Below are 24,244 nucleotides of genomic sequence, written 5' to 3'. Positions count from 1 at the left end.
CTACTTACGTAGCCTGTCTTTGTATTTTGTGGTGATGGAATAATCGCTCTGTGGATCGACAAGTGCTTGGGTGGCTTATGACTATGGCGTTTTGGGGATAATTTCTTTGGGATTTTCTAGAGCTGTATCGAATACTTGTTATGTGTATAAAACCCCAGACTATTTGAGTTAGTCTGACAAGCAAGTATACCTTAATTATGCCGATTTGAATACTGGCGTTGTATTTTAGTCGGGACATGAGCAGGAACATATGCTTGGAAAGTTCTCAAGCTTGAAGCACTACTCGATCATATAAGAGCCGGATATCAGGGGCGCAATAATAGTGTAGACGTTCTCATTGAATCAGTTACTTTTAGTCTGCCCACGATCCCTATATGTAGACCTATAGCCCCAAAACGCCTCTAACACCCCATGCCGAGCAATGTCGAATGAATAAACTAGTAGCTATATCGAACCATCTTATGCAAACCCTTCATCATTCCAATTGTGGAATTTCCTTATCATACAACTTAAAATCCGAAGCGCTGAATGGGTATTTTTCTCTTACATGGCTGATAGTTAGAAACTCCTCCACTCCCAGCTCTCCAATCACAGATAAGGATATTCCCACGTAATAATCTATTTTCGAGTAAGTGACTTTTATGACACCTTGTGTACATATCATCGTTCGTATCTCGGCAATGGTTCTGATCCCGCGACTCGTCCGGATGGTCCAGCAATATCATGATAAGGATCCAGGCCTCCATAGTCATGATCGTCATCGAGAGTTGGAGCCGTTGGCTCCTGAGTCCGTGACGGGCTAAGGATTGGTGCTGACGGTTCTGCGCCTTCGTAGTCTTCTGGAACCTCGGGGGGTGCGCTAGCTTCCTGAAGGAGCCGCCGACGCTCAAGCTCCTGCTTGTCATCTATGTTAGATGAGGATGGAGGGTTAACTGGCGTTAGATCCGCCAAGGCAGGCGCAGATGGTCCTCCCATATCCTCTCCTCGCTCGGCAAAAGAAGCGTGGCTGCTAGAATTATGATCACCATTAACTTCACCAACAGATTCTTCAATCGGTGCAGAGGGCAGTTGGGATGGTCCAGCTTCTGATTCTGCAGGTTGGGGCGGCGGCTGACTGGGCAATAGCCTCTGTTCTGCTTGCCGAACGCGTTCCTTTTCGGACAGCTCGCTTTCTCGAGGTACTTCCGGTGGCGGTATATAGACCGGGGCGTGCGTTTCGCCGCCCTGAAAATCGTAGTAGGATGTTTGAGGAGATGCTCTCGGTGGAAAATAGTTTTGTGGTGATGATTCAAGTTGTGAAGGCGCATAATCTCCGCCGTAGTTGTTCCCATCGTCATATTCATGCTGCCATGTATAATTCGATTCGTCATTTTCAGCGTTGATGTCTTTTGAAGGGGCGGGCTGTATTGTAAGGGGCGGGCGCATTACAGACTTGCCTCGCAAGCGGCTCGAGTCCATAGTCCCTACAACAACTTCAAAGGATACTGATATAACACCTTTCTCGCGTCTTAAATGATCAGTGTCTACTATCGTGCCGTTCCAATTGGAAAGCCGTTTCAGATCATAGGACCCAACTGTTGACGCAGGGTTACCACCTGGAACCCCTAATGAGCCTATCCTACTTGCTTGTTGTGAACTCCCAGTTGATTGACCGGCAAGTTTCCCGCCTAAATCAACAACAACTTCAACGTGGTATCTGAAACTAATAAGTCCTCCAGGGACATTTTTTATGCTCGGAAATACATCTTCTGGTACTCTGATGGAAGTCGTGATGTTTGCCGTGAGCGTAACAGGATCGATAATAAGTGGTGCAACTGCTTGAGAAAGATCTTTTCGGAAGACGCTACAGGTACCAGCGGAAGATAACGACAGACCACCCAGTCCAGTCCTTGATCTTGGATAATACTCTTCGTGTTTAAGTCGCTTGGCATCCTCTTTTGAAAGCTCGGGTGCGAATAGGGAAAGTGGTGGTGAATAATCTACGCGGCCCTGGCGATATAGCGTAACGATGACACCGTGCATACTTTTCATGCGGCGATTGTGCTCGACCTTGATCTTAACAGGTAATATATCCCCGGGAAGACAACCTCCTTTTAATAGTTCAACTGTCGCTGTGATCTCTCTTTCATCACCCCCCGACAGCTTACTTGCAGCGACAGATTCGGCACTGGCATCGGCGCCTCTAGCACTATTAGAACCGCTATTGTTACTGACGGCACTGTCGCCGCTTATTTCGCTTTGTAGATCATGCGGGATTAAATCGCTCCGCAAAGGGCTTCGTGGCAAATGGTTTCCGGGTGGCCCGACCGACGTTGTCACATCTCCTAAACTTACGGAACTCCTGTTGGAATTCTCATTGACTCTTGTAGAGTCAAGGTCCGACGCCGGTTCCTGCGTCTCTGTAGATATCGAACCGCGATTGGCCGCTGATGCCACTGTCGGTATCGGCTTCTTTTTCTTCTTTGGTCTTCTGCGTAGAGTTTGCATACACACTCTTCGTTCTCGCGGCGGGGCGATAACACCTATATCCACCTTTTCCATCAACGCTACTTTTGTTTCACAGCTAGAAGTCGCAGCTATTGAGGTTGGCCGTGTTAGCGTAGCCGTGACCATATACGATATTGTTCCTCTCTCGAACTACGACGGTGTATATCAGTATTACCGGCCATCAGTAATTAGGGGGAGTCGTCAAGGCAGACAGGATCATACATCAATACTACTCGGCAGCCCCTTTGAAGGAAATATGAGATCGAATTCAAATTCGAATCTTGTAGGCTTAAGTCTCCCCTCACCGCACAAAACCTGTTCATCTTGGAAGAGGGAGGCCAATCCATTCCCGCAATACCTAACGCTTTTACTTCTTTCGTGGGACACTACGGCAGGGTTGACGGGAGTAAGCTGCGCCGCGGCCCCGGCGTGTTTATAGACGCGAACATATCCGTGCAGGGCGACGGTCAAATGTGTTATGCGGATAGGCTTAACGACGGAAAGGATAACGTGGCCCTTGACATGATCACCAGCAGAATATTGGCGATGAGGCTCTTGGAGACGAATATGGAAATCGGCTAGGTTACGTGTTCGGGAACGGAGAGGCGACGTCAGGCGAGAAAATAAAGAGGGCCTGGATGGCTGATCGTCGACCGGCAAGCTCTGACCTTTGTCGGCGTCGGTACCCATCTATTCGACTTGTCTTTATTGACAACGCCGTGCGTGTCAAGTTGCATGACACCACACGGATACCGTTGTCAACTTACCCGATAGTCCGTTATTGACGCTAAGACGTGAGGCGGCGAGATCGCGCGGCGGACACGGTCGAGGGTTGGAAGCTTTGAGGGTCGAGAGTCAAAAGTCGGGTTCTAAGGTTAAGAGATAACGACCAAGACGATGACAATAAGGTTAAAAAGGACCCCTAAAGGAGTCCTATGGTTAGGGCGCCGTTATGGAACGCGAAGGAGGGAAAAAACGATTCGAGATGCGCTTAGTTGGGATTGGCTTTCGGAGGAGGGTTCACCAAGATCTTGGGTGTTGCATGTGCCAAGCTGTGGGAGAAGCTTGGTAAGAAAAAGGGACTTGGGTTTGGGGACGGCTGCCAAGAGATGTCCCGGGACCTTCTAGCTTTTATTATTATTAATAGTTGCTCCTAAAAGTGTTAGCTAAAGTTCACGGTTCAGTGTTAGGCCGGGTAGGGTACACTGGAAGTGTTGAGGTGGCCCAAGGTACTGCATTGTACAACAGTGTACAATACAATATAGAAAGGTACCTCCTAAGAGGTAAAGAGGTACCTAGGTACTAGATGTTAGGTACTACCCCAGGTCTGATGCCGGGCGGCTACTTGCCTTTTGCTTCTCCTGGCCGGCCGCCAGGCTTCTGGACTGCACTTAAATGGGACAGACAGGACTAATAAAATTAGTTCGAGGGTTTTAAGTTCTTCGCAGTACATCTTACAAAGCCGACGCCCCGGACGAAATCCCGCTTCTCTACCAGGTACCTAAAGTTATGTACATATAGGTACACCTAACCTAGAGGAAAAACTCCGACGTTTGACGTTTAAATGTAGTAGTGATACATCATAAGCGAAATTTGTTAGATGTACGATGTACGAAGTTAGGCACAGACTGCAGAAGGATCGAATAAAGCTATTAGCCCCCAAAATTCGAAATCCAAAATGTGCCTATGTACCTCCTAGGTACCTATGTATTTTTATAAAAGAGGTAGCGTAGCGCATCAGCAAGACGGGAGTCTCTTCCAGGTTGTATCAACTAGAGAGACGTCAAGTTCGAGCTGAACTATTTCAATTTATTCGGCATACATCTAATATGCATGGCGTGAGTCGAGAACACTGAAAATGCATTCCCTTAAGATTAATCATATGTTTCACAGGCAAGAGCTGCATACAGATAGTAGACATGGGATCATCTAGCCTCTAGGTAGGTACCTATGTAATGTGCTGTGCTGTGTGAGGTTAAGATGTAGTAGAGAAAGACTCAACTCAACACCTGATCGTTGTGACTGTCGACTGTCTTCCACATATGTATATGCACAACGTCCCGGAATGGGACCTTTGAATTCCTACACCTACGAAAAAGCAAGTTGGTTCAGGGAATTGGGTAACATCGGATAAGCACCGTGACTTGCGGCTATGAGATATTCTTTTTCCTGCTTACCTCCTATACAGACATAATCTAACTTTGTAGGTACTTCTAATATCTTACTAGGCTAGAACGTTGATAGCAATGGTAATAGGCCACTATTCGTATAGCGCATTACGACGTGCAAGCTAAGTTAGCCGAGGGACCACAGACCTGACAACGTTCAAGGTGAGTGGTGAAGAGGAGAGACTATTAAGGTCTCACAGTACGCTCACGAGACACACGACACTCGCTTCGGTGGCATGGAAGACAGACCGTTAAAAAAAAAAACGCAGGATATGGTAAGCCGCCACGCCACGTAAAGATTCGAAGGCGCAGCAACTGAGATCTTATTGTCCCTCGGCCTTATCCTTAATTAATTCCTATGGCAGCTGATCGGAGTTTGGAGTTTCAATTGAGGTCGAGCCGAAGACACCTAATACCCGTACCCCAAACGAAACGCCTTCGCTTATATATGGACGTACTACATATGCTGCCGCATATGTCGTACCGCCTTGTCTAGACTCAACATGGAGGTTATCCTTCTTTACCTGGTCGTGATCTCCGCTTTTCGCGCGTCACCATGAGCGAGTTGAACTTGAGATTCTATAATGGGCTGATGGGTGAATAATAATAATAATAAGTACATTACCTAGGTATGTATTGTACCTAATGGTTTAAACTGCTAGATACATCAGGTGCTTTTACGTAACTACTTTACACCAATACAAGCCAAACCGGACAAATAAGCTTTTCTTCTAAACAGAGCTTAGCTTGTCGGCGGCACCTAGCCGAAAACAATCGGTGCATCACTAGGGGCAGGTTAAGGGGATGCTTGTTCATGTGGGGAAGTCACATGATCTTCAAGTTCGGAAAAGAGAATCAACTCTTCAACTTTTTATCTCTACGCATGAAATCTACCTATCTATCTCTTACAATTACAGACTGTTTTCTTTCTTTTTTTTAAAAAAAAGAAAAATAGAAAAAAAATATTTCTTTCGTTCTTACTTGCTTGAATCAGACAGACTCGCTACTCCAACGCGGCTTGAGATACGGAATAACCGCTTAGCAAAAAGACTAAGAGATGTTAACCCAACCTACTACACTGACGGCCAATATCATAATTGTAACAAAGCTCTACTAGAATCTTGCTTTAGACAGGAAAACAAACGTCTATTATGTTAACATGAATTAGTCATCGAGTAATTGAGTATTGTACAAATTGCTGGGCAAAGTTGGAAGATCTAAATGTTCACATCTAATCAGTCTACGGATCTCATACTCCCAAGATTTCTCTAGGCTATCTAGGTTAAGATCTCCATAGCCCCCTTGGAGCAGCGCTTTTGATATACATACATACCTACCTAGCATACCCCATACCCAACCCATTCATGGCCATGCTATTATCTCTCCACCCCGTTCCATTTGTCCATATGATGTCAACCCCGCATGAGGCTCGTGTTCAAAGCCCATGGCGGCTTGCTATACCGAGTGGTTGTCCACATTGCTTCGTCTAACATCGGTCATGTTATACGTAAGAAGGGTTTTTTTTTCGGGGGGGCCAAATTCTGGCTCGGACGGCTTCTAGTCTCCAACCTGAAGTCATCGTGCTTACCGGTAGCGCGGGGGATGTTGCAATAAATCCCCGTGTAGGAAGTCTGGACCCCATATGATATATGCCGTACTTCGTACGTTAGTAGACTGTCACATATATAACCTACCTGGGGCAGTATACCGAGGTAGAGAGGAGCGGGGAGATGCTGTCTTCACGTATAGAATCGGTAGCAAAGAGCACTAGTTGGCCAAGGATCCATGCGTTGGAACGCGGGTTGTGTCGCACTCCGTGAATTCCGAGTGCAGATGATCTGGCGATGGGGTGCAGTTCTCCAACGTCCAAATGAGCTTTTCAGCTGTGTAGAGTTGTTTATATAACTGTTGATATATTATTCGAATCTCGTATTTCTCGGTTAGGTACCTAGAGAATCACATCCAGCCGAATAACATCGCTGCGACTTTCGACACTAAGTTCATTATCGCCCCAGCAATCACCCTTCAGAGTATATAGGAATATGGACATCACCGGAAATGCCTTTGTAACTGGAGGAGGTGAGTCCACTATCATGGTTTATAGCTACCTGATAGACGACTAACATAACGTAGCAAGCGGAATCGGGAAGGCCTGCTGTATAGTTCTGGCGAAAGAGGGTGCTAAGGGCATCCTCGTGGCGGACATCAACCTCAAGGCCGCCGAGGAAACCGTCGCAGAAGCTACTGCCGCCGCTACTAATCCGAGTTTCCGAGCCGAAGCAATCCACCTTGACGTCTCGGACGAAGAGTCCGTGAAAAAGTCAGTTGCCAGAATGATCGAGTCCTTCGGGCGTATTGACTACTGCGTCCACTGTGCAGGGGTAAGTCTACCTAGCCTAAACCTACCCACCTACCTATCTATCTTCCCATTATGATATCTTCGCCAAAGAACACCTCTCATAGGTATAACCCTACTTACTGATTCTAATCCTTTTTCTCCGAACCAATTAAGATCGGGATATCGAAATCTCGACGACTGGACGAGGCCACCTTCGACGACCTCAAGCGGTCCCTCGCCGTCCACGTCCACGGGACCTATCTCATAACCAGCCTGATCTCGGCGGCCATGAAGACCCAGGACCTGGCCGCCGTCGACCCGGCGCGTCCAGAGCGCGGGGGAACCCGCGGGTCCATCGTGATCATCGGCTCGTACTCCTCCCTGTTCCCGATACGGGGCTTGGCGCCGTACACGGCGGCAAAGCATGCCGTGATGGGAATCGCCAACACAGCTGGTGAGTTGCCCCACGACCGAATCAATAATGCCCCTTCCATCTCTCTCTCCTCTCTTTCTCTAACACGTACGTTGTTGTTATCGCCGCGCAGCCCTCGAGAGCGCGATCCACAATATCAGTGTGAACTGCGTCTGCCCCGGCTGGACCGACACGCCGATGCTGCATCACACGTTTGGCGTGTACGAGGGGATGACCACCGACTCGCTCCTGAAGACTGTCCCGATCAACCGGCTCTGCTCGCCGTATGATATTGCCGACGCCGTGCTTTTCTTATGCAGTCCGCGGTCGTCTTATGTTACGGGCCTTTCCTACCTTGTGGATGGGGGTATGGCGCTTGGTATGAAGACATGAGCTGTCTGTTTTCTGGTCCGGAATTAAGGTATGCTTATGGGATTTAAAGGAACGTGGGAGGTACCTAATGTATCATATGTAATGGAGGACACACGGAATAATACTTCTGATAGCTATGACAATAATGAAGTAAAATCTTTTGTTTTTCTTTATTTTAGTTTCGTACCTAGAGGTCTGTTTTTATCTCATCGGGTTGCGTAATTATAGTAAACCATAGCATTCAGAACCTCCGACAAATTCAGCAAGATAGTAATAATTACCCGGGTAAGAAACAGCAATATGGCGGTTGCTTTTAATTAAGGGGCCCAGGCTTGAGGAAAAGGTGTGTGGAAATAGGCAGTTGAGTGAGGCGACAGAGAAAAAGAAAGTAAGAATACAATGCGAGGAGCAACAGTCATTGGCATGTGTTGGAGTTAAAATTAATACATTACTATCTCATGGATCCTCATCTGAGGATAGTCTCTGGGTATGCTGCGTGATGCTTCCGTGAATGCATGTAATGCAACGCCATGCCTATGCAAAATCGTGTCCCTTTAAAAATCTAATCCAACGCCTCGCCGCTAAGAATGCTCTTCAGGATATCAACGCCGAGTCCCTCTACGGCCTGTTCTAACTCTTTCTCTCCCACGCAACTCGCAACCTTCTTTTCATCCGCCAATCCAATACCGGACGCAAATCCACCCTTCTTCCCTCTTTTGCTTGGTGTCTGAAGCATCGCGAGTGAACCTGTCTTCCCATCCACGGCGGAGACTAAAGATAACGTCTCGAGACTACCGATCACTTCTCGGAACTCCGAGCTAGACAACGGGTGCAGCACGGATTCTCGGGTACATAGTATGTTGTAAGTCTCGTATAATCGCTTGATACTGGGAGCGATGGTTTGTGACTTCGACGGCGTGGTTGGGACCGATGAAGTTCGAGATGCTCTATTTCGCTTTTCTAGGGCCATGAGCGAGCACAATGCCGCCTTCTGTTGCAGGTTCAATGTCTTCAATCGCTGATTCGTTCCATTACTGAATGCGGCGGCCGTAACCTTGTTGAGATGCGCTATGGTCACGCGGGGTGCAGTTTCTATTGTTAACCTTCTTAACGACTCTGCCAGCATAGCCGAAGGGGCTTTCTCTGATGATCGTTTAGGTGATGAAGACAGATTTGTATTCTCCCCGAGAGGTTTCTTGGATGGTGTAGCGAGGAGCAGCTTTTCCTTGATCTCCGCCTCATGTTTCTGCTTTGTCTCGGCTTCCACGAGGTCGAGGGCTCTTCGACAAATCTCGAAGGCTTTGCGTAGGTCACCTGTCTGGCTCGAAACTTTACGGGAGCAAAGTTCAATTGCTGCTGGGTGGATGAATGGTAGTGGGCTACCCTCAGGCACAAGGCTCTTGAGACGGGTGGTGATGATAGATTTAATTTGGGCTGCGGAATAGGGTAAAAATGGTAGGAGCTCTGGCTTCAGGTTTCTAGATTTCAAGCGTGGTAGAAATCGGTCCGTCAGGTCCAGCGCATTGGCAATGCCGATCAAAACAAGGCGTGATGATTTCTGCATGGACCATTCGAATATTCGGTACAAACTTTCCAAGTCCAAAGTGAGAATGTGATCGATTTCGTCGAGGACGATCAAGTAGACATCGTTCGTCTTCTTGCGCGGAATAAAGAGCTTCTCAATTGTTGCGGCAGCATCACCTTCAGAAATATCTGTCTCGTCGCATATTTGGTCTATCAAAGTGCCGTAAAGATCTTTGGACGATTTTATGCTCATGCAGTTGATGTAAGCCTTCTTCACGGTCTTCTTCTCAACCAGCTCTTGCGTAACTTCGTTTATCATAGCACTCTTCCCTGTTCCTGGTGGGCCGCTGACATAGATGCATCCGTTAGGGTTGGGCTTTGAGCATCGCTGTAGGAATTCTTTTAGCTGTGAGCGTTCCTCGTCACGTCCAATCAATTGGCCGGGGTCTGCGCTTCGCGAGAAAAGTTGACGCGCGTGATGGTATACAGTCTGAAGGGCGGTGGGCGTAAGCGGTGTTTGTGGGAAAAGGCGCTTCGAGACCCTTCCGGCCGACATAACCCGATGACGTGGGGTGACGGGCACTTTTGAAAGCGCATCTCGGAAACGAGGCGTACTCGGCGTACGCGGAGTAGGTGGTGCACATTCTTCTACAGGTTCAATTAGATCAATGTCTCTTTGTTACAATCTTAGTTGTATAATCTTTTCTTACCTTCTTCCTCTTTCTTGATCCTGCGAATGCGTCGAGAGGGTGTATTATCCGTGACTTTTAGGATGCTAATTTGGTCATCGAGATTGTCTTCCGTAGTAGTAGTGGTAGTAACATCTTCGGGGTCTACGTTTTCGTCGTTGGATGAGGAAGTACGAGTCTGGTGTCGTGTTCGTTTTGCAGGTACGTCTACAACTTCTAGACTCGGTGTCAGTTTCTTCAATTGAAATATTAGATAGCTAGCTGCAAGTTTAATTTTCTTACCAGTCTCCTTTGTACTCCTCGTCCTCTTTCCGAGACTTGATCGCGCCATCTTGATTATGTGGTTTTGCTCAAGGTAGGTGCTATGTATGAAATGCGAAGTTGGGAAATACAAAAGTTGTTTAGGATGTGGAGAAAATTGTTGGCCAGGAGAGATGGGAAGATAAGAAAACCAACTTTAACTCGAAATTGGAAAGGGAGATGACGCGGGTCCGCTGAACGCGAGAAAGTCGCGTAAAGTGATTTCGACGCGGAGGCCTTGCTTTCCTTGCTTCCCCCTGTTCCACCTAAAAAGTCAATGCTCTTCTCCCCTGGCTAAGGCCTTGCTTGGCATAGCGCGAACATGACGCGCAAAACACACCCCACCTTTTACTCAGGTTACTGTGTACCTAGGTATTTCGGTACTTTCCAGCTTCAGCACTAATAAAACCCCACTTTACCGCTAGTAAAGCTTATATACAATGGAACAAGGCGAACTCCGGACCCGACCTTTTACTCTATAGCAGTGTAGACAGCTGGGGGGATTCTTTGTCTCTTAAACCGCCAGCTGCCGAGACCTCTTATCCCGCACTTTCGATTGTTAGCATCCGAAGGACTTCCAATCATCATTCATTATCGGTGGTAAGGGTGTTTGTTGGGTTAGGTATTGTAGGCTAGCAGGCCAGATACCTAACATAGTAGTTGGGCCGTTGCCACTTCTCCAAAGCTACCTCCTATGAATATATTATCCCACTCTTTGAATTCGATAATGACGAAGTATGAATCGTCTTCGACAATTTTCTATATTTCTGCCTATTTCTTCTACCGGGTAGCACCATAAATAAATAACGGTGTACGAAGTAACCACCTGAGGCGAAAGTGACATAAGATATAAAATATTAGGTATATGCTTGGTGGGTAGGACGGCTCCGATGTCTGCATTTCTTTCTATAACACCATCGACATGACGGACGGTGGTAATACGGCATATAACAGCCACATAGAGGGGCTTCGACAAAATGAGTTTCCGATGCTGCGAGGCAAGCTTGCATTTCCTATTCTTACTCCTTAGGAGGTACTTAATCTATTAGGTTATTAATTAACTAACCAATTCGCAGATGAAATCTATCTCGATCATGCTGGGACCACGTTATATCCGAAATCCCTTGTGGATAAATTCGCCGCTGACATGACGTCGAATCTCTTTGGCAACCCTCATTCCGCTTCTTCTTCATCTCAGACCTCAACCTCAAGGATTGAAGATGTTCGACTCCGGGTCTTGCAATTCTTCCATGCTGACCCCTCCGAGTTCGATCTTGTTTTTGTTGCCAACGCAACCGCAGGCATTAAGCTAGTGGCCGATGCTTTTCGGGGTCACGAACATGGCTTTAGCTATTTGTATCATCAAGCGTGCCATACCAGCTTAGTTGGCGTTCGAGAAGAAACACCACGTAGCCTTTGTTTGGATGATACCGCTGTACAAAACTGGCTTGGTGGAAATGACCCTACTACTAAACTCGAACATCATGTCGGCCCAGTTCTTTTTGCATATCCAGCCCAATCCAATATGGATGGCAGAAGGCTCCCGTTAGATTGGTCCCATGAAGTTCGTCGTAGATGCCAATCTGCCCCAGACCGCCAGGTTTTCACTCTGCTAGATGCTGCCGCATTCGTCTCAACATCGCCCCTGGATTTAAGCAACTCCGAAACGGCACCCGACTTTACTGTGCTAAGCTTTTACAAGATCTTTGGATTCCCAGACCTTGGCGGGCTTATCGTGAGACGTCAAGCGGCGTCAATTTTTGCATTACGAAAATACTTCGGAGGTGGCACCGTCGATATGGTAGTCTGTGTCAAAGAACAATGGCATGCACCCAAGTCACAAGCCCTACATGAGTCGCTAGAAGATGGGACATTGCCAGTGCACAGCATCATCGCTCTGGATTCGGCCCTCGATGTTCATCGCCAGTTATTTACGTCCATGAGAGATGTCGCGGATCATACCTCGTTCCTAAGCCGGCGGCTATACGATGGATTAGCTTCCCTAAAACACAGCAATAATGAACCAGTCTGTGTCCTATACTCACAACCCGGTTGCACGTCAGATAACGGTCCGGTCATAGCTTTCAACTTACAAAACCATCTTGGGGGTTGGGTCAGCTTAGCCGAATTCGAAAAGCTTGCGGTGTTGAAAAGATTCCACATTCGCACAGGAGGGCTGTGCAATCCGGGTGGAATCGCGTCTTCTCTTAGCCTCGAGCCGTGGGAGATAAAGAGAAACTTTTCTTCTGGCTTTCGGTGTGGAACTGAGAACGATATTATAGGTGGGAAGCCTACTGGTGTTATCAGAGTAAGCCTAGGGGCTATTAGCACTATTTCAGATGTTGATAAGTTCATCGCCTTTGTTGCCGAGTTCTACAGGACCGCAGATACGCCTGGGCCTTTGTCTTCAATCCCAGTCCCACCTCCCCAAAGTCAAGCTAATCTATATGTAAAAAGCATTACAATTTTTCCGATCAAGAGCTGTGGCGGGTTTTGTGTTCCTGCTGGGGCGACGTGGGAAGTAAGAGAAGAAGGACTAGCCTGGGACCGAGAATGGTGCTTGGTTCATCGAGGTACCGGGCAGGCATTAAGCCAGAAGCGATATCCGCGCATGGCACTTATTCGACCGGTAATTGATTTTACTAAGGGCCATTTACGAGTTTCTTATTTGGGTTCTTCAAAGAATAGCGAATCTGCACTATATATCCCTCTCTCCGCGAACCCCTCTCTCTTCCAAACTACTGCTGCCTCCAAGCCAATGGCGTCTAGGGTTTGCGGCGAAGAAATATCCGCCCAAATATACACTTCTAACAAAGTGAATGACTATTTTTCAGATATACTCGATGTCCCGTGCATGTTAGCTCGCTTCCCACCAGGTGGCTTGGGGAACCGCATGCGACATGCTAAAGCCCATCTTCAAAAACACCAAAAGGTCAATAAAAAGATACAGTACAAGATACCCCTTCGATTACCGGGTATGGATACACCGCCAGACTCAGATTCGGAATCCGAGCGACAGCGAATTCTATTATCTAACGAGAGCCCTATACTTGCCATCAACTTATCTAGCTTGGAAATATTAAATCGACAGATAGTTGACCATGGCGGAAAGCCTGTCTCCCCGGAAGCTTTTCGAGCAAATATCGTAATTGCCTCTTCATCCACCGACTCGGAGTCGTTTGCCTATTCAGAAGATCACTGGTCGGGTTTAAGGATTGGGCAACAAGATTTCAAGATGCTAGGTTCTTGTCGCAGATGCCATATGATATGCATAGATCAGGACACGGCCGAGAAGAGCGAGGAGCCTTTCGTCACATTGGCTAAGACGAGAAGGTTTGATGGTAAAGTCTTCTTTGGGACACACATGTGTCATATACCTCCGCCAAGAGCTGATACTAAGGAGGCTCAATTCCCCACTATCACGGTGGGAGATAAAGTGCTCGTGGATCCGGTATGAAGGATTCGAGATCCGGACAATTACCAACACTATCAATTATCAGGTATGCAAGGTACACCAAGAGTTTTCATAGGATGTTGATTCTAAAGGGAGGCATGATTTTTGATAGCTAGAAGGGTGCCTCAGATACCTAAATATAAAAAAGCTCGGGTGAAGTTATCTGATCTCTGTCTTAGGCACGCAGGTACCCGAGATAGGTATTGACAACTACCACAAAGATTTATTCAGAACATCCGAAGCGAGTGACCCTAAACTTCCAATAACCCATATTATGCAAGTGCAAGAAACCCCTGTCTCCCCTACCTTTAGGTAGTTTTGCTCTCATTCTGATACCTTCGACGTGAGCTGCAAGCTCCTCTATTAGACATATGCTTTAATGACATGGCCGCTTTCTACCAGATCATTCAGGACATGTAGCGATGATAAGAACAGCCTCCCGCGGTGGATCATACCCTTCACAGTTCCAAAACAAAGCTAACTGGTCAAGCGTATCGAGTAGTTGATAATGCCAGTACACTTAAATGGGCGTTCTACGAACTCAGTCGGACCCCCCGTGCGCTCAAGGCCGTACGCGACGAACTCGACGACATCCTGGAGCCCAAGACTGATCCTCGGACGTCAGAAAATATGCGCCATTCATGTCGAGAACGGAGAGCATCTTTTCCTATGCATGCACTAAACATTAATGTCGTCATTAGGGAGACGCTCCGTCTATCCCCCTGCGGTCACGGTTCGTATGGCGAAGCCCAGAACTGTATTTACGGTCTGTGCATCGACTAGCGACGAGTAGCAGATGGACAGTGTCATAATGCACTTGTCCCCAAGCATCATTCAGAGGGATCCCAATGTCAGGTACCTAATGGAGACACGGCAGACAATTGGGTGCCTGAGTGATAGCTGGGCGAGGAAGACAAGAGCATTCCCGCGAGCGCATGGCGGCCGTTCGAATGGGAACCAAGGACCTATATCGGACCAGAGCTTGCCAATCTTGAAACGGGCACTATTCTTGCCATTGTGGTTCGTAAATACGATTTTATCAAGACGGCTTTAGGCGAATGCGACTTCGACGAAAAGGGGCTTCGTATCCTGAACGAAAAGGGACAATATAAAGTCAAGTCAGAATTATATAATGTGAGTGTCTAAAGCTTCCACACGACATATAGGATAAGGCTATTCTCGAGACTGCAGACTAATAATTGAATTTACCTCGCTGTAGACTCGAAGAATGACATCTCAGCCCTTGGAAGAGCGAGTAATGGATCAATATGTACCTACTATCTAGCGCTATAAATAGTAACAAAGATTAGAATTATCAGGGTACCTATGTGGGTATGGTAGGAATATGCTGGCCACCTCTTGTTATAGCTACCTCTCTGCTCTGTATATGGCATCCATCAAGGGCATAACCCTCCTGGCACTGTGGTACCTAGGTAGGTAATCGTTTGGCACTTATCTCTTTCTTCCTCCACAGAGTGATACCGGGTTTGCGATGAAACTGGATGATGAAGTTGAACAGGGGAAATCCATTCTTTGAACTGACGGTGAATTTCCTTCCCTAGCCCTCGACAATGTAGCATAGTGCCAGGTACCTAGAGGTACGTAAAGACAGGTTAGGAGAAATGGAGATAAGCAAAACGGTGATAGGCGAGAAACGTGATAGAAGTACCTATTGTAAGCAAACCCTGGTTGAGTTGTATGGAATTGTTCAGCTCACGGATGTAGAGGCCGCCGTACATCGGCCGAATGGTACCTGATGCGTTGGCGAGCCTACATGATATCATTGCCCATTGGCAGATCAGTATGAAATATTTTACCTTTCAGCTGACCCCAAATAATTCCCCGCGTTGAGTTAGGTTTTAATACCCAACCATCCAGCTTGACTGCCCAATTTTCTATCCTTTATCCCCGTTAAATCTACCGGTGTTCGATAGTTTGGATCGCCTCCAAGCTTACTTCTTTTACCTACAACATTTGCTCCTCGTCCTCTCACCAATATTTCTTCGAAAGATATGTCTCTACATGACAGAGTTCGTTCCTAAACAGGGCTCACCATGGGCATGGAGTACACCAGTATCGGCTTCGCTATTGTTCTTGGTATAGTGTCGTTGGGCTATATACTACTTCTTCCTCTAGGAAAAAGGATTCGTCGGCGCGATCAAGAGCCTCGTCCAGATGGCATTATAATATACGCCAATCCACAAAATGCTAAATTCGAGTTAAGAGACCCTCTGTGCGCAAGCATACATCTCGTGTTACTTTACTTACATTTTATCATAGAATTGTTGCCGTCCACGGCCTAGGCGCCCACCCAGAGCATACATGGAAAGGACCCGGAGGTGTCCATCTACTTCGCGAGCTGCTTAAAGATAGCTTTCCAGAAGCGAGAATACTCAGTTTCGCTTATAACTCCGACTGGCTGGTCAACGCGCCAATTCAGTCGACAGAGCCGATTAGCAAATGGTTACTGGAAGAGCTAACGAAAAAGCGTCAAAGCCCAGTAAGGCAATATTTCCTTTGAGGCGTCACTGCTAACATTACTGACAGAGACTTCCCATTATCTTCATGGGACACAGCTTCGGTGGCATTGTCATAAAGGAGGTGCGTGTTAGCGATAATACGTTTCTTTTCTTCGTGCGGCTAATCTTCTACAGGCACTATCTTCAGCCCAGTGCTCAAGGGAGATTCTTGAAGATACATGCGGCATCATATTCCTCGGAACTCCTCACCAAGGCTCATCAGCGTCTTTCACGGCGGCTATGCTTGCCTCCTGGACGAGCCTGCTGGGATCTGACAACACGCTGCTTTTGTCTCTTCAAAGCCATGGACCAGATTTAAGCGATCTTCAAGATAGGTTCATGCGTCAAATCTCATCGTGCTCACGGGATGTCCCCGTCGTTTACTTCTATGAGACCAGACCTACGTACATAATGCGGTGGTTTTCTGTTGGGCTTGTAAGCACTGATCCCTTTGAAGCCAGTCGTTAGCTAATCTCTATCCTCCCTAAGATTGTCAATAGGGACTCTGCTTCTGGTTTCTCCGCAAACAATATTGATATGGACACGAACCATACAGGGCTGAACAAGTTCCGTGGTTTGGAAGATACACTGTATGCGAAACTCAAGGAGAAAATCCAAGAACTTCGGGCTCCGTCCAAATTTGAAGTAGCATATCGGCATATATGTGAAAATATCTACACGAAAGAAAACCTCAAGATTGAACGGCTATCAGGCCAGTGTTTGCCGATGGATCAATGCTATATCAATCTTGCGATTGTGAGAGATCTTGGAGGCACATCTGATGCTCTCGTAAACCAGTCATTTCAATTTTCACTCTCGACTCGGTTGCGAGTTGAGACACCGGCCAAGGAGCTTCAGGTCGGGCTTCATTCACTATTCGATCCCCGGAAACAAGGTGATGGGTCTCAGAAAGCACAGCGGAGGATACTAATTCGCGGCAGAGCGGGAGTTGGGAAGACCACGTTGTGTAAAAAGATTGTGCATGAATTTATTCACAATCAAATGTGGACGAGCGAGTTCGATTACATATTTTGGATACCATTGCGAAAACTGAACGAAATCAAGCTGAAAAAGCTGGATAAGATGTTTTCACAACTCTATTTCCATGACAGAACCGACGGCTCCATCCTCGCCGAAGCTTTGTGGCACGCGATAGACACTAAGAAATATGAACGTTGTCTGTTTATCCTTGACGGACTGGATGAGCTGTCCGAGCTGGTGGAATCACACCCAACAGTGCTCGGCCTTCTAAGGAAGCCTAACGTCATTATCACAACTAGGCCCCATAAGCAGCTCTCACCGTCCTTAAAGATTGACCTCGAATTGGAAACAATAGGGTTCTACCCAGATCAAGTTCAATGCTACCTGGAAAAAGTTGCGGAAGAGCCGTCCGATGTGCAGGAGATTAAGTTGTACATACAAAAGCACCAACTTATCCAGAGCCTGGTCCGAATCCCCATTCAGCTAGATGCCCTCTGCCAGGCAAAGGACCGAATAACCAAAGGTCCTAGCCCGGACACTATGACAACCATCTACGAAGCTATCACGCAGCACCTATGGGAAAAGGATATCGAGCGACTAGAAAGGGAAAGCAAAAATTACGTCAATGGCGCTTCCGAAACGGAAATTTACGAGCGTATCAAACCTGAAGCCGAATACCTCGAACACCTCGCCTTCAACGGAATGTGCAATGATGTAGTAGAGTTTCGCCCACAGCATCGAGACAAGGTCCGCACGTACATTGCACTTAGTGATTCGAAGTTTCCGTTAAATGAACGGCTTGGTCGCCTTTCGTTTCTACGACCCTCACGCTACTTTAATACTGAAAAATCGAAGCAAAACTATCACTTCTTGCACCTGACATTCCAGGAGTTTTTTGCTGCGAAGTACATAGTGCGGAAGTGGAAATCCGGGATCCTCGAATGTCTAGACTTTCAGGATTTAGAAAGAAGTCCTTCAAAGATTAGCCCCAGGGATTTTATCCGAGAGAACAAGTACGATGCACGCTTTGACATAGTATGGCGCTTCACTGCAGGCTTGCTCAGGGGCGAGGGATTACAGCACTTTTTCGATTTAATCGAACAAGAACCTCGTGATATTTTAGGGCCTGTGCACCAGCGACTAGTCATGCATTGCTTGAGCGAAACGGGAGATTCGACCGATTTGCAATCTCGACCGGAGCTGGAAGAGAAGCTAAGACAGTGGCTACTTTTCGAGGTGGATCACAATCGTTTTCCATCCTTACATACAGAACCTGAGTTTCCAGATCGTGCACTCATTGCTGATTTAAAGATGGAAGGTTCTACGGAGCAAAAAAAGATAATTCTAAATGCACTTGCTTATGGGCGGAAGGTGCCCTTTTCCACGGCGGTAGTCGCAGCTTTGGAAGAATTAATTACATACGGAGACGAGGATATCAGGGATACTTCCATTGAAGCTCTTCGGAATCAATCGAACTTATCAGAACAGACTATAGCTCGTCTTATGCTAATACTAACGAAGGGAGACATATATAAACGGAATGCAGACCATATCTCCCAAGTCATAGCAGCGCAATCAAATATACCAGGCGAAACTATCGCAAAATTGGTGGAAATAGTACAAGATGAATATGAGCCTGTCGCATATGCCGCTGCTACTGCTCTAGTAAATCAATCAGACTTACCCGAGGAATTTGTCGCAACCTTGGTCGAATCGATCCAAAACGCTGGCTGGAAAACGAAAAATGCTATTTCCGAGGTCTTAAGAAACCAAAGAAACCTGTCAAGAGAAACAATCAGAACTCTCACGACAATGGTGGTATCGAGGGAAACCTGGATCCACGAGAAAGCTATATATAGCATGGCTAGAAATTCAGATTTACCGGAAAAAACTATTCAAACCCTTGTGCAACTGCTAGTTAACACGCCTTGGGACGTTCAAATAACGGCTGCGGAAGCCTTAGCCTACCAAACAAGCCTGTCGAAAGAAACGAAAAGGAGTCTTAAAGAGCTGACGGAAAGTCCCGATCCACTCCAGCAATATATCGCTGCTATAGCGTTTAAAACCCAATCTATTTTGTCGGAACAAACTATTACAGCTCTTCTAACCCTTATAGAATATAAAACCCGCACCACAAGACGTTATGCTATCGAAGCTTTAGAAGAGCAATCGAGCCTATCGGAAAACGCGATACTAGCCCTCATAAAATTACTCCCAAAGACAAAAGACAACAGAGGAGATGTCCTGCTTATAATAGAAGACCACTTGAAATTTTCAGAGATTATCACTCCAGGTCTCGTACAACTATTGGAGGATGAAAACCCCAAAGCTCAACACGCGGCCATACATATCTTGAAGTCAAATGGCAGTACGGATTTGCCGGGACCTATCATCAGAGCTTTGGTAACATTGCTCCTCAGCGAAAATAGAAAGATCCTCTCAGATGTCACTTTTCTTTTACGATCCCAAAGGGACTTTTCAAAGGAGACAATTGCAATCATAAGTGGATTTCTTGATGACGCAAACGAATATGTCCGCTACGAAGTAGCTTTCCTCTTGAGTAGGCAATCGAACCTACTAGAGACGGATGTGCCGCGTATTTTAGCATTGTTGAGAGCCAACTATGAGACACATCCAACAGACGTTACAACGGCCATTGCATCAATGCTCAAAGATAAGGAAGGGGATATTCGGTCTGAGGTTGATGTGATGTTGCAGGAACTGCAAAGCCTGATAAAGGCACAGCTTCTCGCAGGTGATGTTGGTACGATTCTATACGAGACCTACCCCGTCATGTCAAGAATGCCGAAGTTGCCCTATGATGTTGCGATATCCTTCATAACCATACTCACAAATTTAGAAAGTCGATACCGAAATGAATTTCCAGCAAAAATAGCAAATTACCACCCAAGTTGTGCAGAAAAAGTCCTTGACGCTTTGGGGGTTTCAGTGGAAATCAAAGAAGCAATCGGACGGACAAAAATTCCTCGCATTCCTCACCAGTATATACGGTCTCTCTATGGGATTTTATTGCGTCGCAGTTTCGTGAATCACATTTGGATGGAAATCAAAGATAACTCAATATTGCGTATCCATTCACCGCATGGAACACGAACAGCGCTTTTGGACATTCAATGCGACGATCCGGTATTATCAGATTGGCGGCGGTGGTGGGGGGCTCCAGAATTCTAAAGGTGTCACGTCGCAGAGCATGCAGTAGGTAAAACAACTTTGTTGTTCCGCAAGGAACTCTAACTACAGTTGCATTGAAGCCAAAGCTATATACAAAATATCTCCTTTGTTCCAAGGAGTCTCAAGTGAGACTCCTTACAAAAGGGATCTGCCTAGGCATCATTTGTTGCCTTATGTACAATACATGAGATGTGTAATGGCAGGAATGGTAATGATAATGGTAATGGTAATGAGAATATTAACATGGTACTGGGCGTGTAAGACAGGTACCTAATTCAACATATTAATCATTGTGCTATTTTGCCCTAAGCACATTCATGCTTAACCGGGGAGACGACGAGACAATTAGGTTAGATAAGTCGATGAAGTAAATATATTGAAAACAGTAATTGTAACCTTACTGTAGGTACTCTCCTTAAAGCTCTACCATACCCCTTTCTGCATCATTACCAAACACAGAACAGACACTGAAACTACCGTTAATACCTGCGCCCAGCTCGACATTTAAACCTCTTGCGGTGGCAACCAACCCATCCAACTCCTCATCTTCGCCAAGGCAGCGGCGGCCCAGAAGAGAATACCCGACCCGATCGAACGGTAAAGGGGCCGCTGAAAATATTCTCCAAACCACGCACTTCGTCTCCACTGCAGGTATGCAACGGTCGTGACCTTGTACTCCCATTCCTCCCGGGTCAGCCTTCCAGTTACGAGTTCCTCCGTCAGGAGGGCATGGTACGCTGCTTGGCTCGTAGAAGAAGCAGTGTGCGGGCGCAGCAGGGTGAGCGCGTCACCGACCAGCAGGACTTTACCTCCGGCAAAGGAGGCGCGTGGAGAACAGTAATCCGTGATGAGATGCACGAAGGGTAATTTGATGTTTTCGATGATGTCTAAATACGGAGAGGCAAATAGCGTGCTAGCTTTCGCCTTCTGGGCCTCCCAAACCTCGGGCCGGGCCTGTCCAGCGGGTAGTTTGGTATGATGCCGTGTACCATCAATGTCGGTCATGGTCGAATCCAAGGGGGAGCCTGTGACGTTCGTATACCAGCAGAAGTTCAAGAGCCGCTTGCCAGGCTCGATGGAACCGCCTTTTCCTGGGATGTAGTAGCTGGGTTAGGTGCACAGTGGATCAGTAGCTGTCAAGATTGTAGGGTTTGGTGTTAACCACTTATAACTTACACTATGACGTGCCCGACACCCTCCTTTAATATCGAATAAGTGATGTTGGCTCCAAAGACTTCTCGAGTCTCCTCGCTAACCTGCTCTTCCGAAACTACACCTCGCCATGCCACATACCCCGTGTATTTCCTGTCTGCCTGACCTGGCTCCAACAGGCTCTTGCGAACTATCGAGTTTGGTCCATCAGCACCAAGGACTAAGTCTGCTAGCGCCTGCGCTTCCTTCCCACCGTCCTCATGGTCCTTATAACGAACCGCTATTTGGCCCGTCTTTAACTGTTCTACGCCTGTAACCTGCTTCCCTACTTCATATCGTGCTCTTGCTCGAGCGCTCTCTGCACCCTCGCCTGCGAGAGAGTCTAGTTCCGGCGGATGCGGAACGTATTCGCTCGACCGCATGTCGAAATTAGCTCTGAGGCGGAAATAGAGCGCATCCCAAGAAGACATGATGCGGTTTACCGGAAGGAAAGGATTGGCCTGGCCATTTTCATCCAGCGACTGCAATTGAACACTTTGAATACCTAAGGGGCGCTCTGGGATGAGGTCGAAGCGCTTTAGAAAATGCTGCACGTCGAGGCCGAGACATACCCCGGCCATATGAGAGGCAGGCGTATGGGTAAGCGACTGCTCGAAAATCCGGACTGTATTTCCGAGACGGTGGAGCATTATGCCATGCATCAGTCCGGATAGTGATCCGCCGACCTATTCCAGGGCATAAACGTTAGCAGTTGCAAAACAGTGCTCGATGATAGGTATAGCTTACGATTATGACATTTCTTGGTAGCGAGCGATCTCGCTCCCGCTCCCGTTCACGCTCATGCTTCTTCATGTTGTAGAGAATTTTCTAGCTCAGCGGTATCTTCAAGATGTGATTTCAGTACCAGAGAGGGGAAGACCGAAGAAAAGGGCCCGAGACAACGGGTCCGACGATTTCGACAAAACAACGACATTGGGGGCCATCATTAACTCTCGGTGTTAGGCATAACTGAGCCGTCCATCGGAGAAAGGTTATGTGCATTAACATATGGCGTCAACATGGGTAAGTTATGCATGTGAGCTATCAATAGGTCTAACATCTTGCCCGTAAGTCTTAGTTGGGATCAAAGGAGGTGAGTACCTGTGTTGGTCGGAGTGGCGTGGGATAACAATGCAGGCTACGTCGTTTGCTCGGCTAGTTGAAGTAAGTGACTATAAGAGGCTTCCCTTGGCATATTCTATCCATCACCATATCCTGCTTAGAGAACCTCTTCTGGGCGTCCTGCTATACGCAACAAGTATGAAGGCCTTGGTGCCTCGAAGACAAAATAGGACATGTTATTAGAAGCGGAAGGCTCAAGGGTAATGGATTTCCATTGATATCATTGGCGCGAATGAACTAGTAGAAGTGAATGGAGCGAATTGGACTTGATATCTACCAAATCAGTATGGATCACTTTTCGCACATCACGAGGCGGAACTTCATATCACACGAGGCTCAGATGTTAACCGAGTAGCCAGTATTTAGAGGTAAGCTGTATCCGCCTGTATTAGACTATTTATCCATTCGCCAAATATTTATTGAAGCGAACTATACCGAAGCAATTACATGACAGTAGAAACAAAAAACGGCTATCCCTTACGACATGGGGACATACCTCCTTAACCGGGCCAATATCCAGGATACAGTGACTCGGCTCGTACATATAAAATTGATCCTTAACACCTTCAGATAATATTCAAGCAACTAGTTTAACTAACATACAATCGCTCATAAGACCTTTCACTGCGATCGCAAGTCGATGGATGGCCTCCTCAAAGACATTATGCTCCTCGGGTCGCCCTCGACTACACCCCCATATTTGGCCGACAGCCATTTGGGACGACCAAGGAGGAGTGGTCTAAGACCATGATTTCAGCCGCATATAGTTTCGACGGTTGCCAACACGTACTTACGTGAGTCGCCTTTTGAACAGAGTCTTTCTTTGCCCTGCTGCGAAAGGCGGGCCCATGATACATAACGGCGTGGGTGTACTCCCAGTATTCTGCACCATATCATTTTTCTATTACACCGACCCGACGTAACTATAAATTTCAATCCTGTATCATCTCACAGTCGTAAAAACCCCTGGGATCGATTAACCCTCGAGGTGGTTCGGATTCCGGAGCTTGAGCAGCAAGGAGAGAACCCCTGACGAGTCGGCAAATACGTCGCCGAGGTTTGTTGGGAGCACGGCAACAAGGATGTCATCATGGATCATGTCGCAAGTATCGGGAATCAAGTCTTCGTCATATATGTAACCAGCTGATGTAGAAATTGCGATGAGAACCTTTAACTCCTATGAACGTAGGAACAAGAACGCCAACAGGTAAAAGATATATGTCCACAGCGGTCAGGAGAAACATGTGTTCAATGAAAGGAGCATTTGATGCGGAAAAAATAAACGGCACGCTTTTTACCTACAACGTTGGCTGTGGTCTGGAAGATGGACGTCACGTGGGTGACCCCCTGATGTATGACCACCCCTTGGAGTAACACCACAAGCAAGATCTTATAAACCAAATATATTAAATCACACATATCCAAAACAACATGTTGGAAATATCTACATATTTTCCATTTTCACCTTCTCTCTTATCACCAACTCGCCCTTTCA

The 24,244-nt window shown here is 46.9% G+C and overlaps 6 protein-coding genes across 6 annotated transcripts; 3 read left to right on the top strand and 3 right to left on the bottom strand.

Annotated features, from left to right (window-relative positions):
* Positions 1 to 637: 637 nt before the first annotated feature.
* Positions 638 to 3,280, bottom strand: F4812DRAFT_113032 (uncharacterized protein). The gene is made up of 2 exons (XM_047929363.1): positions 2,710 to 3,280; positions 638 to 2,637 (listed from the first exon to the last, which is right to left on the bottom strand). Exons 1-2 carry the CDS (start codon positions 3,175 to 3,177, stop codon positions 661 to 663), a joined length of 2,445 nt encoding a protein of 814 aa, XP_047788120.1. The 5' UTR covers positions 3,178 to 3,280; the 3' UTR covers positions 638 to 660.
* A 3,203-nt stretch (positions 3,281 to 6,483) lies between these two features.
* Positions 6,484 to 7,957, top strand: F4812DRAFT_112995 (NAD(P)-binding protein). The gene is made up of 4 exons (XM_047929362.1): positions 6,484 to 6,734; positions 6,789 to 7,036; positions 7,168 to 7,447; positions 7,539 to 7,957. The coding sequence occupies exons 1-4, from the start codon at positions 6,698 to 6,700 to the stop codon at positions 7,796 to 7,798; spliced, it is 825 nt and encodes a 274-aa protein (XP_047788119.1). The 5' UTR covers positions 6,484 to 6,697; the 3' UTR covers positions 7,799 to 7,957.
* A 1-nt stretch (position 7,958) lies between these two features.
* Positions 7,959 to 10,509, bottom strand: F4812DRAFT_112965 (cell division control protein Cdc6). The gene is made up of 3 exons (XM_047929361.1): positions 10,273 to 10,509; positions 10,012 to 10,206; positions 7,959 to 9,949 (listed from the first exon to the last, which is right to left on the bottom strand). The coding sequence occupies exons 1-3, from the start codon at positions 10,319 to 10,321 to the stop codon at positions 8,340 to 8,342; spliced, it is 1,854 nt and encodes a 617-aa protein (XP_047788118.1). The 5' UTR covers positions 10,322 to 10,509; the 3' UTR covers positions 7,959 to 8,339.
* Positions 10,510 to 11,069: 560 nt separating this feature from the next.
* Positions 11,070 to 14,144, top strand: F4812DRAFT_112747 (molybdenum cofactor sulfurase). Its single transcript, XM_047929360.1, has 2 exons — positions 11,070 to 11,288; positions 11,367 to 14,144. Exons 1-2 carry the CDS (start codon positions 11,213 to 11,215, stop codon positions 13,745 to 13,747), a joined length of 2,457 nt encoding a protein of 818 aa, XP_047788117.1. The 5' UTR covers positions 11,070 to 11,212; the 3' UTR covers positions 13,748 to 14,144.
* Positions 14,145 to 15,663: 1,519 nt separating this feature from the next.
* F4812DRAFT_112722 (armadillo-type protein) lies at positions 15,664 to 20,584 on the top strand. The gene is made up of 5 exons (XM_047929359.1): positions 15,664 to 15,962; positions 16,025 to 16,244; positions 16,292 to 16,345; positions 16,399 to 16,698; positions 16,753 to 20,584. The coding sequence occupies exons 1-5, from the start codon at positions 15,799 to 15,801 to the stop codon at positions 20,434 to 20,436; spliced, it is 4,422 nt and encodes a 1,473-aa protein (XP_047788116.1). The 5' UTR covers positions 15,664 to 15,798; the 3' UTR covers positions 20,437 to 20,584.
* A 356-nt stretch (positions 20,585 to 20,940) lies between these two features.
* F4812DRAFT_461489 (uncharacterized protein) lies at positions 20,941 to 22,440 on the bottom strand (the record flags this gene model as incomplete). The annotated part of the gene is made up of 3 exons (XM_047937878.1): positions 20,941 to 21,541; positions 21,613 to 22,313; positions 22,375 to 22,440. The coding sequence occupies 3 exons, from the start codon at positions 22,438 to 22,440 to the stop codon at positions 20,941 to 20,943; spliced, it is 1,368 nt and encodes a 455-aa protein (XP_047788115.1).
* Positions 22,441 to 24,244: the final 1,804 nt, after the last annotated feature.

The sequence above is a fragment of the Daldinia caldariorum genome, assembly GCF_022478825.1.
Source record: "Daldinia caldariorum strain CBS 122874 unplaced genomic scaffold F4812scaffold_14, whole genome shotgun sequence".
NCBI lineage: Eukaryota > Fungi > Ascomycota > Sordariomycetes > Xylariales > Hypoxylaceae > Daldinia > Daldinia caldariorum.
The sequence above is the reverse complement of the archived record's forward strand: the minus strand, read 5'-3'. Positions and strand labels throughout refer to the sequence as shown.